Below are 19080 nucleotides of genomic sequence, written 5' to 3'. Positions count from 1 at the left end.
CGTCACTGGCTTCAAAAGCTGTGGAAAGAAAATTAGTCGTGAAAAATGCAACACACTCATTAGGTGGTCTTCGTATTGAGTTACAAAACTCAAAAATGATAGAACTTCATATAAGCTTACCTCTATTATAACTAATTGATTAAAGTCAAAGAAGATACGAAAATGACGAATAGTTTTTGCTGATCACACAGAGTTGGGCTTAGTAGCCGTAGTTCCGAATCTGCTGATCGTACTAGATTCTGCATTAAATGGAGGATGGTGATGGATGTAAACAGACTTCAGCTACTGCACCAGCATGGGAAGAAGCTTCTTTAGGTGTCAAAAGTCATCATGCACAGCATACAAACCCCATCATTTGTACCTGGCTCCTGTTGACCGTCGACGCATTGTTTTTTGCCAAGTCTGAACTTGCGGAAGTTGCGCAGCGAAGGATACCACCTAGAGCGCTTCGATCGTTGACGGTTACATCAGAACTACAGGGAGCGCTCGTGCTTTAAAGCCTCCATATTCGTCATCGCCAGTGGAAGACTTGTTGACTGGCATCGTAGACATTATGAGGAGGGGAGGTCTGTTAAGTGACTCACCTGACTATTTCTCTCACTCTCACTCTCACCTCAGCTCTCTCTCTCAGCTCTCTCTCACTCTCAGCTCTCTCTCAGTCTCACTCTCAGCTCTCTCTTACTCTCAGTCTCCCTGACTCTCTCTCTCTCTCTCTCTCTCTCTCTCTCTCTCTCTCTCTCTCTCTCTCTCTCATAAATAATGTAACAATAGAGAAATTAACTATCTAGATGTCGCATATCACGGAAAGAATCTTAGCAGTAAATTTATGGATTTCTGTTGATTCAGTGACTGTGAGTCCATGGGTAATTATATCAACAAATGTTTTTAACTGTTTATGACAAAATGTGTGATCAGTGTCAGAACTAGAAGTAGTATGTTGTACTGTACATGGATACATGTAGAATATATTCTGGCAAAGAACATTTTCTGCGTCGGGTGTTAAATTAGTCAGTTATAATGTACATTACATACTTCAGGGCAACTCCCCCACCCCCCCCCAACCCACAGTTCATGTACTCCCAAATCACTGTTCTCAGTTCCCATGGCATCCCTGAGTCTTAGTGAATAGCAGTGTTCGGCTGGCTGACAAGCGGGCCATCGGCGGAAATCTGAATGTTGACAGTTGAGCTTGTTCTGGATGTATAGCCTCCATAATTTACACACTGGTAGGATTTGATATTAATAAATCATTAAATGTCCAAACAGGACAATTTACTGTTGACACAAAAAGCACTGTACCTTTATATAATGCTTATACATGTGTGTTTTTTCCTTTGATTTCAGACCTGTTACGAGCCTCCGTCATTGCTGCGAGCATGCAACTATAGTTGTCAGAAGAGGAGGAAACCGCTGAAAGTGGAGTTGCGAGAACTATGGAACCGTATCAGGCCATGGAGCTGCGTAATGAACAGATGGTCACATCAGGAGATTGGGGTGCTGGTCTTGATGTCAAGAAGGACGATGGAGAAACAGAAAGTCCACAGATTTCTGCAAAGAAGGAAGACGAAGATGTACAACAGATTGTTGTAAAGAGTGAAGAAGAAGAACCCATTGTGGTAGAGCAGGAAAGACAGCAGACTGTTGTAAAAGATGAAGAAGGACGACTCATTGTAGAAGAGGTACTTGAAGAAAGAGGACAGCACATTGCTGTCAAGAAGGAAGAGGATGATGAACAACAGATTGCTGTAAAGGAGGAGGAAGAACAACCCATTGTTGTAGAGGAAGAGGAGGAGGACAGACAACAGATTGTTGTAAAGGAGGAAGAAGAACAATCCAGTGTAGTACAGGAGGGTGATCAGGAAATACAGCAGATTGCTGTAAAAGAGGAAGAACAACCCATTGTTGTAGAGGATGATGAGGAGGACAGACAGCACATTGTTGTAAAAGATGAAGGACAACTCATTGCTATAGATGAGGAAGAAGAACAGCAGATTCTTGTACAGGAGGAAGAAACAGACCATCACAAGTGGATTCACATTGTCGTTAAAGAAGAAGAAAGACAACCCATTGTCGTAGTCTGCGTAGAGGAGGCAGAGGTAGAAAGGCAACCGCTTCAACCAGCGACCATGGAGGTACTCTGTCTGTCTGTCTCTCAGTTTCTCTGTCTTTGTGTTACTGTTAGAAACCATTCCTCGAAATTGAATTGGATTTAAGAAGTTTCCCCTTCTTGTTTTTGTTTTTTTACTGCTCTCTCTTTCTTTTCCCTTTTTAGTAATTTTACATTAACATAATTGACCAAATGTTTTCAAATAGACTGGGAATCAAGACGAGGGTTATTGTCTAACTGTATTTTGTGGATCTGTATTTTAAATCAGACCTTGAAGATGATATGAATTTATAAAAAGTATAGGCCCATTGCAGAAACTCAAGTTATCAACAGCATTTCTACTCGGCGCGCGCGGTATGAGAATCACGGGTCGTAACTCTCTGGAATTGGTCATCCGCCGCCATGTTGGATGCCTTGCACGATCTCTGACAGTGCTTGAGCGTTGGGTGGCGACTCGACAAAAGTGAAAATGACACGTTGTGTGGCCAAAAACTGCAGTCAGCAGGCACACTTTAGGATCCCTAAAGTTGTTTACCATCAGGGTGACAACTGGAAGGAAGTTACTGAGCGGAGAAGACGATTATAACTGGTTATTTTTTGCTGTGTGCAGTGCGCTAATCAACAATTGTCCATCGGTTGTGCCTTTAGAGTGAACACTGTGATAGGATGCTTTGAAAATTATACTTTGCAGTAGTTACCTGAGCTGCATTGTACCTCATTTGCCTGTCTTGAGAGCTTTATCTTGTGAATTTTGGTGCACTGTCTGCATGGTAATTTGAGATAAAGAATAAATAAATGAATATATAAAATAATGTATTCTTGCTTTACTTTTTATGTTGTGCTGTTGTGTTAAAAAGGCAGATCCCCTTTGGACTCATGCATGCACAGTTTTCTTCATTTTGTCTGCATACACAGTGAAATACGCAAAAAGAACAAGAGTGCAATGAAGAAAACTAACAAAGACGGCATCCAATATGGCGGCGCGAAGAGAGTATGAGCGGAGTTGTGCCCCTTAGGGCTAAAGCTAGCCGATCCATTTGATAACGTCACGCCGAGTAAGAAGAATGAATTGGACCTATACTGTATATGTTGGTGAAGACATGACATGGTTGTTACAATGTGTGTTCCTGTGTTGCAGCTGCAATCTGAGGCAGGTTATTGTGACCCAACTGACCAGATGCAAACAAGCGACAGAGAGCTGGTTGACGAAGTGATGGCCGCTTCAGATTGCTCGTCTGCCACAGTTGTCAAGGAGGGAACAGAAGAAAGTCGGCAGCTTCAGACTAAGGCGTGTCTGCATGACCAGGTACTCCGTCTGTTTTTACATTTGGTAAAGTTATGACTAAATGTTTTAACATCGAGGGGGAATCGAGACGAGGGTCGTGGTGTATGTGCGTATGTGTGTGTGTGCGTGCGTGTGTGTGTGTGTGTGTGTGTGTAGAGCGATTCAGACTAAACTACAGGACCGATCTTTATGAAATTTGACATGAGAGTTCCTGGGTATGAAATCTCGGAACGTTTTTTTCATTTTTTTGATAAATGTCTTTGATGACGTCATATCCGGCTTTTCGTGAAAGTTGAGGCGGCACTGTCACGCCCTCATTTTTCAACCAAATTGGTTGAAATTTTGGTCAAGTACTCTTCGACGAAGCCCGGGGTTCGGTATTGCATTTCAGCTTGGTGGCTTAAAAATTAATTAATGACTTTGGTCATTAAAAATCTGAAAATTGTAAAAAAAAATAAAAAATTATAAAACGATCCAAATTTACGTTTATCTTATTCTCCATCATTTGCTGATTCCAAAAACATATAAATATGTTATATTCGGATTAAAAACAAGCTCTGAAAATTAAATATATAAAAATTATTATCAATTTTTTTTTTTCGAAATCAATTTAAAAACACTTTCATCTTATTCCTTGTCGGTTCCTGATTCCAAAAATATATAGATATGATATGTTTGGATTAAAAACACGCTCAGAAAGTTAAAACGAAGAGAGGTACAGAAAAGCGTGCTATGCAGCATAGCGTAACCACTACCCCGCTCTTCCTGTCAATTTCACTGCCTATGCCGTGAGCGGTGGACCACGAGTATACGGTCTTGCTGCGTTGCATTGCGTTCAGTTTCATTCTGTGAGTTCGACAGCTACTTGACTAAATATTGTATTTTCGCCTTACGCGACTTGTTCATCTGTCTGTCTGTTTCTGTTTGTCACAGCGTGCTTTCGCAGACACTTGTGTGTAACATGATGAGCGCAATAGCCTAGCGGTTAAAGACAGTAGATACCATACTCAGAAACTCTCTTGTAAAGTTTCATGAAAATCGGTCCAGTAGTTTTCTCTGAATCGCTCTGAACATACACACACACACATGCACCACGACCCTCGCTTTGATTCCCTATCTATGTTAAAACATTTAGTCAAAATTTACGGTTTTACAGCAACATCATACATCAGAAATGCATGATATTTGACGCAAAGATACACATGACTCATATCTACAATCCTATAGAACGATTTTTGACTCACATGCGAAGCAAAAGTGAGTCTATGTACTCACCCGAGTCGTCTGTCCGTCCGTCCGGACGTCCGGAAAACTTTAACGTTGGATATTTCTTGGACACTATTCAGTCTATCAGTACCAAATTTGGCAAGATGGTGTATGATGACAAGGCCCCAAAAAACATACATAGCATCTTGACCTTGCTTCAAGGTCAAGGTCGCAGGGGCCATCAATGTTGCCTAAAAAACAGCTATTTTTCACATTTTTCACATTTTCTCTGAAGTTTTTGAGATTGAATACCTCACCTATATATGATATATAGGGCAAAGTAAGCCCCATCTTTTGATACCAGTTTGGTTTACCTTGCTTCAAGGTCAAGGTCACAGGAGCTCTTGAAAGTTGGATTGTATACATATTTTGAAGTGACCTTGACCCTGAACTATGGAAGATAACTGTTTCAAACTTAAAAATTATGTGGGGCACATGTTATGCTTCCCGCAGTGGGGCACTGCGGTTATGAAATTAAAGGCCCCTCCTGTTTTTGGAACCGCAGGAGCTTTCTAGTTTGCTGTTAGGTAGATTTTTGGTTCCTCTTTCCTGTCATGCTCTCTTTTTCTTCATGAATTCTTTTCTTTTTTCTGCCTTCTTGCTCATTCACCTGTATTTTTTCCAAAAATCTCTTCTCTTGCCGCTTGTCTCGCGATTCATGTATAGTTTAATCTGTTAGTGTTCTGATGTAAGTCCAGCAGTAGATAGGTTAAGCCTATTTTAACATACTGGAAACTGGTAATCTTCCAGTAGGTATTAATTTAGTTTTACTAAAGCCTGCTGGGACACAAGTAATGGGTTAGTGCATTTGTAAACAGGAATCGCTTGACAAGTGGCCCCCTTCATCCCCCCCTTCCTCGTCCTGATATGGCTCTGCGTAGTCGGCTGGACGTTAAGCAACAAATAAACAAACAAACAAACATGTTATGCTTTCATCATGAGACACATTTGGTCACATATGATCAAGGTCAAGGTCACTTTGACCCTTATGAAATGTGACCAAAATAAGGTAGTGAACCACTAAAAGTGACCATATCTCATGGTAGAAAGAGCCAATAAGCACCATTGTACTTCCTATGTCTTGAATTAACAGCTTTGTGTTGCATGACCTTGGATGACCTTGACCAAGGTCACATGTATTTTGGTAGAAAAAAAATGTGTAAAGCATGTGAGTCGTATGGGCTTTGCCCTTCTTGTTTGACAATAGACTACAGTTGAATTTAAATTAATTTTCATAAGGATTCATGAATATGTGATTAGAAATTCATTAATCCTTATTACAAAAATCTTTCTCACTCGGTCTGTCTCTGCTTCTCAGACTGTAATTCTGCAACAAAACAAAAACAAAATTCTCTGGTTGCCTGTTCAACCATTCCTTTTTGGGGTGGGGTCAAAAAACATAAATAAAAAAACTATAAACTGAAAAGTAACAAAATAATGTAAATATTAATGAGGATTATTGGAAGTAATGTCAGGTTTGTATGGGTTGTGCAAAAGTGACCTTTTCTTGTAAAATCTTGTGCAAACATTGGAGGGTCCAATCACTAACGAGGGGGGCATGTTTCCGAAACACCCCTCGCTCAATATTGACTGGCTTGTAAGATATCTACTGAGAGAGAGAGAATCAGCAGCAGCAACAGTAAGTATGAAAGGTAAGTGACGTGTCAAGCTTCTTATGAAACACAATTTTATTGGGTTTGGGTGACTGAGAGGGGGATGGTGGCAAAATATGTAATTCCCAATATAAAAAACAAAAAACGTGGCGCTTCCATTGTAAGACCTATTTTTCTAAACATTTTGAAGGTCGCCATTGGGAGGATAATTGTTACGGTATTGTATGAGTCCTAATAAGTACATATCTCAAGTACAGCAGAACGTCATTCCTTTATTTCAGGCCAACAATTTCCCTTCGACCCAACCACCACAGCAGACATGCGATTCTGTGGCAGGTAGAGACCAGATCATTCAAGGCGAAGGAAGAAAAACACGTGTCTCAACAACGATAAGGCATCAGATCGCTGAAGGTGGAGTTACACAAACTTCTGACCATAGCGCAGGAAAATATCAGATTCATGATTCCGCCTCAGAAAGGCATCCGATCACGGGACGCAAAGTCAGCAGAACCTTGGCGGAAACTCGGCTGCTTCAAACTGAGACATGCGTTGTGCAAGACCATGTTTACCAGGTGTTGTGCCATTCTGTTTGTATGTTTCTGTTAATTAGATTGTCAAGTTTGTCGAGTTTTATTTTCTGTCTGCCCTGTTGCGCGGGTTATTTACCTAGGTCATGGCCAAAGTTTAGGCCTACTGAGCAATAACAGAATTCGCTCTTTTTTAATGGATTTGCAATGCCTTTATCTTTAGTCAATGCTTCCTTTTACCAACACATTTCAGAATACCCGCAACACTACAGCCAACAGGTCGACATCAAAGGTGCGTGTTACAAGAACAGTTGACTCTACCCCAGGAAGAAGTCAGATCAGTGCAGGCGGTGATACAAGAACTGTTGACTCTACCCCAGTATTTCAGACCAGTTTGTCTCCATCATTACCTGAAGCCGACACCTGTTTGTCAGAAGAGGAGCAGACCTCCGATGAAGAGGTGACTATTGAGGTGAGGGAGGAGGAGGTGGAGACTGAACCTTTTCTACGTGAGCAAGACAACATGCACACAAACAAGTTTGACAACAAAACGCACACGGACCAGACTAACGACCTTGAAAATGTCCAGAAAAATCGGTCGTAAAAAGGAGGGGTCTTAATTGGGAGTTTGGGAGGTATAATTTTTTTCACAGGGGAGGGAACTGTTGGGCAGTTCAGTCTTCAAAGTTGTGTCCGTTATCCTATTTTTGTTCTTATTTGATGTGCATATGGATAACCATGATGTACGTGCATACACCAGCGCACACACGGGCAGGCATAACACACACACACACACACACACACACACACACACACACACACACACACACACACACGGACACGGTTTCATAGGTAAAACTCAGTGATTGACCCCGGGGTAAGAAGGTCAGTGTCTGTAACCTGGGACAGGAAGAGTTTCCTCTCAGACATCAAAGGAGACCGTCCCATAGGTAAAACTTGCTCTTTGGCAAGTATGGGACATTGACCCGAGGTCTCAGTTGGTGAGCACACACTCACAGAGTAGGTACACATCAATTCATTATTGAGTTGTCCTTCTAACTGCCCCTACTCAACCCCTCCCCCACCCACTTCGAGGGCAGTCCTTCAATTGTGACAGCAATAGGTGAGAAGATGACAGCCGTGGGCCACTTGACTTGCACGCACTACTGACTACAGACTACCACCCCTAATTCTTAACCGGCACGGTTGGCCTAGTGGTAAGGCGTCCGCCCCGTGATCGGGAGGTCATGGGTTCGAACCCCGGCCGGGTCATACCTAAGACTTTAAAATTGGCAATCTAGTGGCTGCCCCGCCTGGCGTCTGGCATTATGGGGTTAGTGCCAGGACAGGTTGGTCCGGTGTCAGAATGTGACTGGGTGAGACATGAAGCCTGTGCTGCGACTTCTGTCTTGTGTGTGGCGCACGTTAAATGTCAAAGCAGCACCGCCCTGATATGGCCCTTCATGGTCGGCTGGGCGTTAAGCAAACAAACAAACAAACAAATCCCTGACTCTTGATGCTGACTAATGGCGTGCGTGTTCCGCGTGTGCTGCGTAATTACGAACTTTGACACTCATTGGTTAAAAGGTCAAAGTCGTTATTGACCCTACGTTGGTAGGTCGGTCGTCGCAAAAAGTAGGGCGTCGTTCTTGGGAGGTTAGTTACAGTGTGAAAAGCATCCGTGCCGAGAAATTCGGTCGGCAAAAGGAGGGGGTCGTTCTTGGGAGAGGTCGTTACGGGAGGTTCCACTGTATGAAAATTATGATTAAAAAAAAAATTCCGAAATCGATTTAAAAACAATTTCATTTTATTCCTTGTCGGTCCCTGATTCCAAAAACATATAGATATGTTATGTGTGGATTGAAAACAAACTCAGTAAGCTAAAAAGAATAGACATACAGAAAAGCGTGTTATCCTGCTCAGCGCGACCACTACCGAACTATTCTGCATGGCTTGTTGATTTCACTGCCTCTGCCACGAGCGGTGGACTGACGAAACTACAAGTATGTGGTCTTGGTGAAAAAAGCAGTGCGTTCAGTTTCATTCTGTGAGTTCGACAGCTTGACTAAATGTTGTCATTTCGCCTTTATACGCGACTTGTTTTTTCTCTTCCTCAGGACATTTGTAAAGCAACTTAACTTTATTACTATTAGAGCACACCTGGCACTCATTTGTTGACCCCCCGCGGGTTAGGGGGAGTCCCATATTGGTTGGGACCAGAAAGAATTTACCCGATGCTCCCCAGCATGTCGTAAGAGGCGACTAACGGATTCTGTTTCTCCTTTTACCCTTGTTAAGTGTTTCTTGTATAGAATATAGTCAATGTTTGTGAAGATTTTAGTCAAGCAGTATGTAAGAAATGTTAAGTCCTTTGTACTGGAAACTTGCATTCTCCCAGTAAGGTAATATATTGTACTACGTTGCAAGCCCCTGCAGCAAATTTTTTATTTGTGCTTTTGTGAACAAGAAACAATTGACAAGTGGCTCTATCCCATCTCCCCCCTTCCCTCCGTCGCGATATAACCTTCGTGGTTGAAAACGACGTTAAACACCAAATAACTAACTAACTCATTTGTTGCAGACCAATCATCACCTGGGTGTCCCATCACCACCACAGCAGATTCAAGATTCCGCCTCAGAAAGGCATCCGATCACGGGACGCAAAGTCAGCAGAACCTTGGCGGAAACTCGGCTGCTTCAAATTAGGACATGTGTTATGCGAGACCATGCTTACCAGGTGTTGTGAAATTCTGTTTGTATGTTTCTGTTAATTAGATTGTCGAGTTTTTTTCTTCTGGCTGCCCTGTTCTCTCTCTCTCTCTCTCTCTCTCTCTCTCTTTCTCTCTCTCTCTCTCTCTCTCTCTCTCTTTCTCTCTCTCTCTCGATCTCTCTCTCTCTCTCTCTCTCTCTCTTGATCTCTCTCTCTCTCTCTCTCTCATGATCTCTCTCTCATGATCTCTCTCTCATGATCTCTCTCTCTTGATCTCTCTCTCTCTATCTCTCTCTCTCTCTCTCTCTCTCTCTTATCGAGGAAGTCCTTCACCTTGGGTGATTTAAAACCCCTAAATAGTCTTAGGACAAGTGGGTAGGGCGGATGGTGGTGGAAAGAGCGAAGGGAGGGGAATGTTGATAGTGTGCCCGAGGCACGGCCGAGGTGATAAAAGATGGTCGTCAAAAACTGGATGTAAGGGTGAATAGTGGTGGTTAGAGTTGACGGATTTGGGGGGGGGGGGGGGGGGGGGGGGGAGGGGATGTTTATATTATAGGCGCATTAGAGAGGAGTGGATGTAGTGTCGTTCTGCCTTGCCTTTCCTTTTGGGCTTCGGCAGTGACGTTTTAGGCCAGCGTTGGGGTGGAATCTTTTTGATTAAATAGCGCGGTACAGGCAGAAAGAATGTAATTTGTATTTTTCTTGACCTGTCTCGCTGCTATTAATTTTGTTTTCTTGACATAAGCGGAAAAACGTGATTTTCGTGTGAAATTCAAAATTGTTGACAACAGGCAAAGATTCATTTTTTAAGCGACTCACCCAGACTAATATCTGTTAATTATTCTTACAATGAGGGTTGTGTTGATTGACAATTTCATAAAAAGCCCACATCGTAGATGCTTTGAACAACATTCAGGAAATATATAACAAAAAGCGCGAACCACACCTGAAGACTATTAATGTTAAAGCAGGTTCCATCACCATGAAGACTAATTGTCTTCATGTAGAAATGATTGAAATACAGATATCCGTCTGTCTGATTGCATTCCACGTATGGGTTGATTTATAGGCCTGGGGCGGATCCAGTGGGGGTTTCTGGACACCCCCCCATCCCTGCCTAAAAAAAATTAATACAATTTTTTAAAAAAGAGCGAAAAAAAGAAGAGATAAATTAATTTTAAAATAAAGAAAAACAGATGACTCAGATTGCACCAGATTGCTTCATTTTTCTTGAGTCGGCCTTTGTCTTCTAACTTCTAAGTGATGGTTTTGAAAAATAGTTGGGTAATTTGTTGGCTCATGTTGCACCAGATCGGTCAATTGTCCCTGTTTTTAGCCAAACTTGTCTTCTTAAATTTACTTATTGGAAGGTGTATTAGGGGAAGTTTCTTAAATTTGCTCAGATTGCTCCATTGTCCTTGCCTTTTTCAACATATCGCCTTTATCGCACCCTCATCTAAACGCTTTGCGTTGTTGGATTGTCCCTAAAAGAAATTTTAAGAAAAAAAACCCACTTCAAAATGATGTGATCCATCCCTGATAGTGATAGGTAGAAAGTTAATAAGCGAATTCGTGGAATTGGGAGCTAATATCGGCAAAATTAACTAGCAAATTAGCAGAACTGTTCTCTTTGTCGTAATTTACCTGAACATTAACTCAATAACAAATGAATACAACCAAAAGCTAAAAAATATGTACAGAGAAAGGTTTAGCACATGACCAAGAATAAAAATGGCATAAGATTTAAATACTGAAAGGCGTAAAACCAACAGAGAGGCAGGCAGGCAGACTGACTGACTGACTGACTGACTGACTGACTGACTGACTGACAAAGACACAGAGAAAGAGATAGCGGGCCGGGACGTTTAGATAATCTGACTTTTGTCCAAATTAACAAAAAGATGCCAAATTCGGCGATCGACTCAACAGAACGAGATTTGTCATTGAACGATAACAATTATTCCCTGATTTTAAACTCTCCAGACTGTTACCTTTTGGATTATCAGAATGTCTGAGGTTACATTAAACACACCCTAGATCATCCGTGACCTGAAGAAAGAGTTACAGCTAGGATCAGGTCAATCCCTAGACAGAAAAGCTTTCGTGCCAATGAAAAGTTTGGAGATGTAATTTGGAACATATTTCGGAGAAAAGGTAAATGTCGGACAATTTTACCAACAGACTCGAAACCTTGTAGAATGGTCGAGGACAAACTGAAGTTCATGCACAACAAATACGAACATATTTGCAAAACTCAAATGACTGGAAAAATTAACCGCTTTGTTGTAAAGTTACACTTGCGCAATGTCACGCAAATTTCATAAATGACAAAAAAACATTCCTCATCCATGGGAAATGCCCTGATCTTGCCTGTAATTGCTGTATTGAAGTCACTGATTGTCTAATGTTGATTAAGGTATACTATGTCATTCGGATTACTCCAAACGTAACAATCAACAATCTGGAGGGCTTTAAATCGGGTTACCGTATTTGACGGATTACAAGACACACCGTTTTATAAGCCGCACCCCCGACTTTTTTTAAAAAAAATGGGATGAGCCACGTATAGGCCGCGTCACTATATTAGCCGCCGTCGAAAAAAATATAATCAGATCGTGTCAATCAATCAAAACAACCAGGCAAACGAAAGTACGGTATTTGGCGAAATCGGCTCGGAAAATAAACAAGTGAAACAAAGAAGAAAAGTGAAAAAGTTTGAAGAAAAATATCACACACACACAATTTGTAACCAACACACACATGTAGTCCCGCCCGGAATAAGCTTTTTTGGGATGATTTACGACTTTTGCACACATTTCGAGCAGACGAAAACACAACATGGCGGCTCTCGCTCCTCCAACTATCACAAGACACAAAAAAACGAAATCTCGCACGCGCGAGATCCTGATACATCCGGTGTTTCTCTGTACGCTATCTTGTCACGACGACTTGTTGACAAACGAAGATTCGCGAAAGAAAGAGAAAAGCGCCGAGTCTTGAGAAGAGAGCTAATAAAGTACCGGTAATTGTTAATCGAACGAAATGAAAATCCGCGGCGACTTCCATTAGGTGAATGCTATTCAAGTTTAGGTAACGTTTTAGCCGCATCTTTTTATAAGCCGCAATCCGTGTTGTTTTTTTTAAAGTCGCGGCTTGTGGTCCATCAAATGCGGTAGTTTGGCTACCGCTCAATTTCAAACCTCGTACTATTGAGTCGATCCTCGAATTTGGCAACTTTGTTTTAAATTGCACAAAATTCCGACCCTTTGATATATATGTAACTCCCGCTTTGTGGAAGGGCCATGCATTGGCTGAAATTTATGTTCCAAAAATATGAAGTGATTCGGTTAAAGGCACAGTAAGCCTCCCGGAAACCATCACAGATACGGTCAGGCTTTTATACACAGTACAAACACCCTTTCATTTAAACACTCACCGATTGAGAACATCCTAGGTGCCCTTCGTAAAGCCGGAGCGAACAATTTTCAAAGAATTTATTTTTGCGTGGTTTATCTTACCCCTGAGCCATCGTGAACCCGTTTGATCCAGTTTCCCTTTTTTGACTCACATGCGAAGCAAAAGTGAGTCTATGTACTCACCCGAGTCGTCCGTCCGTCCGTCCGGACATCCGTCCGTCCGGAAAACTTTAACGTTGGATATTTCTTGGACACTATTCAGTCTATCAGTACCAAATTTGGCAAGATGGTGTATGATGACAAGGCCCCAAAAAACATACATAGCATCTTGACCTTGCTTCAAGGTCAAGGTCGCAGGGGCCATAAATGTTGTCTAAAAAACAGTTATTTTTCACATTTTTCCCATTTTCTCTGAAGTTTTTGAGATTGAATACCTCACCTATATATGATATATAGGGCAAAATAAGCCCCATCTTTTGATACCAGTTTGGTTTACCTTGCTTCAAGGTCAAGGTCACATGAGCTCTTCAAAGTTGGATTGTATACATATTTTGAAGTGACCTTGACCCTGAACTATGGAAGATAACTGTTTCAAACTTAACAATTATGTGGGGCACATGTTATGCTTTCATCATGAGACACATTTGGTCACATATGATCAAGGTCACTTTGACCCTTATGAAATGTGACCAAAATAAGGTAGTGAACCACTAAAAGTGACCATATCTCATGGTAGAAAGAGCCAATAAGCACCATTGTACTTCCTATGTCTTGAATTAACAGCTTTGTGTTGCATGACCTTGGATGACCTTGACCAAGGTCACATGTATTTTGGTAGGAAAAATGTGTAAAGCAGTTCTTAGTGTATGATGTCATTGCTAGGTTTAGTTATTTGACCTTGACCCAAGGTCATGTAAAGGTCAAGGTCAAGCATGTGAGTCATATGGGCTTTGCCCTTCTTGTTCACAATGTAGTCGTCTGTTAGTCATTTGAATGCGACTCGATGTGAGCTTATCTACAATAGCTCGTTTTTATGCACGAAACAAACGGCTGTGGTTCACAAGAACTCTAGCGATGGCTTTTGACTGTTGAGAGGAACGGCGATGCATAAACTGTCGTCTGCTACGACCCTTGCGTGACCCTGCTTCCGGGCTTTTCTTTTTTCAAACTTTCACAACTTCGAATTGTACTGATCTTTTATGATTTAAGAATGTTTGTGTAACAAGCTGTCAATTTATTATTTAGATTTTAAAAGTTAGGTCTAGCGCAAAAACGCACCACGGTCCAAAAACATTCTGATAATCATCGATCCACGGCTATGGCCAGTTTACATCGATAGAATATGACCCAAAGGGAAGTAACTCATTTTTGACCTGAGTTCAGGATGGGTCCAAAAAGTGTTCGAGACAATCTGCAAAATTAATTCTTTAAAAATTGCTCGCTCTTTACGTAGGACACCGGATGTTCCCGTTTGGTGAGCGTTCAAATGGAAGGGTGTTTGTACTGTGTGTAAAAGCCTGACAGTATCTGTGATGGTTTACGGGAGGCTTACTGTCCGGGCGTGATATCCGGTATTCGGAATATTCATAACCGCCGTCCAGCACCAAAACGAGGCGCCATTGTTGTAGAGGAGCAAGTCCACGAAAATAAATTCTTTGAAAATTTCTCACGCTCGACAGAAAGCAGCCAGGATGTTCCCGTTCGGTGAGCGTTCAAATGGAAGTATGCTTGTACTGTATGTAGACGCTCGGGGAGCTCTGTGATGGTTTACGGGAGGCTTACTGTGCCTTTAACAGATGTAGAATTCATAAGCATTTTTTTTAGGGCTGCATTTTATTTTGGATCATCCTGCACAAGGAAGGAAGCAGACTTCACTTAGTTCTCATGTCTGCTGGCTTGGCATGGTGTATATTGGCTAACTGAGTCCCAAGAAGGAACATCTAAACAAACGAATTACACAACAAAAATAAGTTCATCTTCTGCGCAACAATTTCGCATGGGTTTAGGGCACAAAACTCATGGAAATGTTGGAATTAGGACCATATAACACAATAAGGGGGACGGGTGGTAGCGTTTTCAAATTCCACTGCTAGCAAAACATTCACCAGCAAAATGAGTGTATGCCCTAAACCATATTTATAGCATGTTTATGAGATTAAAAATACGTCAACATATTATTTTGCTGAAAATACTGCCTCAACGAAGTATCGGAAAAGAAACACAACCCTCAGTGAAACGAAATCTGAAAACCAAGTTACTTTTCTTCAAATAATTTGGGATTTTTCTCTGCATAACAACATCTGAAACAGAGTTAATGTGCTGTGAATTATCAGACTTTTTAACAACAAAAAACAATCAGAAATGGAGAATTCTACATGGGTTACAAGTCACAACTGAATGAGAATTCTGATTTTCACGCTGTTTCGCGGTACCTAAAGGACCAGCGCAATAACCAGCTTGTAATGCTGAAAGGTTTATTTCTGTGTCAGCGTGCTCACATTGAGGTATCATCCTGACTCTTTGCATGGGGGTAGTGTGCACGAGTCAACGAAAAGGGGAAGGTAAGATCTTATCTTCATTGATGGCCGCTTTGTTTACTAATAAGCAGTATAGTTTTACCCTTCCCGCAGTGGGGCACTGCGGTTATGAAATTAAAGGCCCCTCCTGTTTTTGGAACCGCAGGAGCTTTCTAGTTTGCTGTTAGGTAGATTTTTGGTTCCTCTTTCCTGTCATGCTCTCCTTTTCTTCATGAATTCTTTTCTTTTTTCTGCCTTCTTGCTCATTCACCTGTATTTTTTCCAAAAATCTCTTCTCTTGCCGCTTGTCTCGCGATTCATGTATAGTTTAATCTGTTAGTGTTCTGATGTAAGTCCAGCAGTAGATAGGTTAAGCCTATTTTTAACATACTGGAAACTGGTAATCTTCCAGTAGGTATTAATTTAGTTTTACTAAAGCCTGCTGGGACACAAGTAATGGGTTAGTGCATTTGTAAACAGGAATCGCTTGACAAGTGGCCCCCTTCATCCCCCCCCCCCCCCCTTCCTCGTCCTGATATGGCTCTGCGTAGTCGGCTGGACGTTAAAGCAACAAATAAACAAACAAACAAACAAGTTTTACCCCAGCGCAGCACCTTTGCAGACACGTAAAAGAAACCAGACCACCCCCAATTATGGTACCGTTAGGAGTCTCCCTGCCTATAAATGAACTCGAATCTTTGTTTGATTGCAGAGAATCACACCGATCACACCCTGTTGCACAGGTAGCGGCAACAAGAAGAAGAAGAAGACACCCTGTTGCAGAAGAGATGCGTCACCCCGGAATCCCTGTCCACTTTGCAGTGTTGTTTTCAAACATCAGTCAGCACTGAGAGAGCATTTGAAAACACACACTGTAGCTGGGGGGAAGTACCCCTGTAAGCTGTGCGGTGCCGTCTTTGGGGTTATTTCAAGGCTGAAGGACCATCAGCACACACACACTGGAGAGACACCGTACCTTTGTGAAACCTGTGGACAAACTTTCAAGACCGGTGAAAAGTTGCAGCATCACAGGTCTTCTCATTCTGGCTTCAAGACATACCTGTGTCAGTTATGTGGACTCAGGTTTTTTCGACCCCAACAGTTATCACAGCACATGCGGAAACACTCCAGTGTCCGTGATGTGTGTGGGGATGTTTTGTCCAGTCCTTTTCTGCTCGAGACACACATGAAAACACGCAATCATTGTGACTTTTTGTGTCATGTGTGCGGAAAAGCATTCAGGTTTTATAAGGCTCTCAGCACACATTTGAGATACCATGAGTTGACAGTGAAGTTGACTGATTCCCGCAACAATCGCCATAGTTGTCGGGTATGTGGAGAGAAATTTGTGCATTTTGCTGAACTTTTGTCACACAAAAGATTTTCCCACGTCGAGGACAAACCACACAAGTGTGATGTGTGTGGAGCAGCGTACACATCCATGAGGTCCTTGAACAAGCATCAAAAAGCAAAAAAGCACAAAATAGACATATTTCAGTGTCTGGTATGCGGAGAGACATTTTCTCGGCTTAGAGCACTGTATTCACACAAACAGGTTTCACATTTCGACAAGAAGTCATACAAGTGTTCTCTGTGTGAAGCTTCCTACCTTCATCCGAGGTCGTTGAGAAAGCACAAGAAAAAACAGCATCCAAATAATACGTGTCCTCCGGTCGAGCATGAGATTAGACCTGCACGATTGCCAGAAAAGCCGTATAAATGTACACTGTGTGATCACGCTTTTGTGCTTGAGGATCATCTGCGGAGGCACCTGTTGAGGCATTCTAATAGGCCAAGGCGATTTGTCTGTGAAAAATGTGGAGTAAGTTATATTAGAAAAGCCTGTTTCCTAAAACACATGAGGATCCATAATCCTATTGGCTCACAGGCTGACTAGACTTTTCAACATTTCTAGTAAATGTAGTATATTTTCGTGTTGCCAAAGAAATGCCATGCATGCAAGCGCACGCACTTATGTACTCACGCACGCACGTGCGCACACAGATACACCCGGCACACACACACACATACATATTTAAGACTAAATGATTACCCACTTCGCCGGGTACCGGCTTCGCCGGGAAGAAGTAGAGCCAAATTTCGTTGGGTACCCGGCTTTGCCGGGATGAAAGCATTGTGGACAGTGACCTTCTAAAAATAGTAACGGGAATATCCGGCTTCGCTGGGATGAAAGCGTTGTGGACAGTGACCTTCTAAAAATAGTAACGGGAATATGGATGGATGCCACACGAAGGAAGGGAGATAAACGCAAAACACTGGAGAAGATAAGGAAGAGTTACTGGGAATGGATCTGGGAAGATGAACGGAAAAAACAAAATCGGTTCAGTGCTGCTCGCTGAGAGCACGTGTTGAAAATTCTCATCGACCAGGTTGTGTCCGGGGTCTACCTGAATATGCCCACCAAATTTGAAGCAGATCCATCGAGAACTTTGGCCGTGCATCGAAAACACACACACACACACACACACACACACACACACACACACACACACACAGACACAAGTCGTATACATATTATATAGCTTTGTGTATGCATTGTTAATGAAGTGTTCATGAGTGTGTGTGTGTGTGTGTGAGAGAGAGAGAGAGAGAGAGAAAGAAAGAGAGAGTTGGATGTGATGCCGGTTTGTTGCATATCTTCCAGCGTTTTGAAGTTGTGTGTAAATGTTAGCCAGTTTTGAGTAACAAAGAATATTTCCTTTGAGGGATGTTTACAAACCTGTGAAAGCAATTTGTTGCTACACAGTCCGGATGATGTGGGTCTTGTACGATCCATACTTTCCAAAGAAGGATTCAACGTAAAAAGTATGGGTCTTTCACGACCCACGCCATCCAGATAGGAATAAACGTTTTGCCGCCTCTTTTATGGGTCGTACACAACCCAGGCCATCCGAATAAGGATAAACAGCGTATAATTCCGTATTGGTCGTCCACGACGCACATCATCCGGACTGTGTAGTTTAAATTACGTCATTGGTTATTTGTTTGTTTACAAAGATAATCTTTCAAAAGTTGGGCAATGGGAAGGTTGTATGGTGATTAGAGATTACATGAAATCTCAATTGAAAACTCCAAATAGGTTCAGAATCAGAGATAAAGATGATTTTGTGAGGCTCTGGGTCGCCCACAAAGCACAGTGAAGGTTAATGTACAGTTGAACCCCCTTTTAAAGACCTTCAAAAATCTGAGAAAATCAGGTCTTAAAAAGGAGGGAGTCTTAAAATGGGGGTAAGTTTACAGAGGATATGAACAGAAAATGTGAAAAAACAGGGTCTTAAAAGGGAGGAAGTCTTAAAATGGGGGGTCTTAAAAGGGGGGTACCACTGTACTACACGTACCATTTTGCGACTGCCTCCGTTTTAAGATCAGATTTTCTCACATTTTTTAGAGCTCTTAAAACGATGATTCCACTGTCTCAGTGTTGAACTTAGAAACTGTGTTTGTTCTTCATACCTGCAATATCTTCAATACTTTCCTTGGTTTATATATATTACAAAACTAGTCAAGAACAGCGTCAAAATAATTGTCTTTGTACTGTGATTCGGAATCATCATTCCCTGGTCTTTGAATTCTCTTTCGAAATGAAGGATGTCTGTTTAGCTTCCAATGAGTAGATGTT

At 41.9% G+C, this 19080-nt stretch overlaps 1 protein-coding gene across 2 annotated transcripts; it reads left to right on the top strand.

The window, feature by feature from the left end:
- Positions 1-129: 129 nt before the first annotated feature.
- On the top strand, positions 130-19074 carry LOC138956250 (uncharacterized). Of its 2 annotated transcripts, none has more exons than XM_070327657.1 (7): positions 130-566; positions 1345-2132; positions 3246-3413; positions 6553-6843; positions 7052-7258; positions 9380-9535; positions 16153-19074. In XM_070327657.1, the coding sequence occupies exons 2-7, from the start codon at positions 1434-1436 to the stop codon at positions 17335-17337; spliced, it is 2706 nt and encodes a 901-aa protein (XP_070183758.1). In that variant the 5' UTR covers positions 130-566; positions 1345-1433; the 3' UTR covers positions 17338-19074. The 2 variants fall into 2 exon arrangements, with proteins under 2 accessions (XP_070183758.1, XP_070183757.1); XM_070327656.1 differs by having other exon boundaries at positions 131-566; positions 7052-7270.
- The last annotated feature ends 6 nt before the right edge of the window (positions 19075-19080 follow it).

The sequence above is a fragment of the Littorina saxatilis genome, unplaced genomic scaffold, assembly GCF_037325665.1.
Source record: "Littorina saxatilis isolate snail1 unplaced genomic scaffold, US_GU_Lsax_2.0 scaffold_954, whole genome shotgun sequence".
Classification (NCBI taxonomy): domain Eukaryota; kingdom Metazoa; phylum Mollusca; class Gastropoda; order Littorinimorpha; family Littorinidae; genus Littorina; species Littorina saxatilis.
This window is presented reverse-complemented; position numbering and strand designations above follow the sequence as displayed.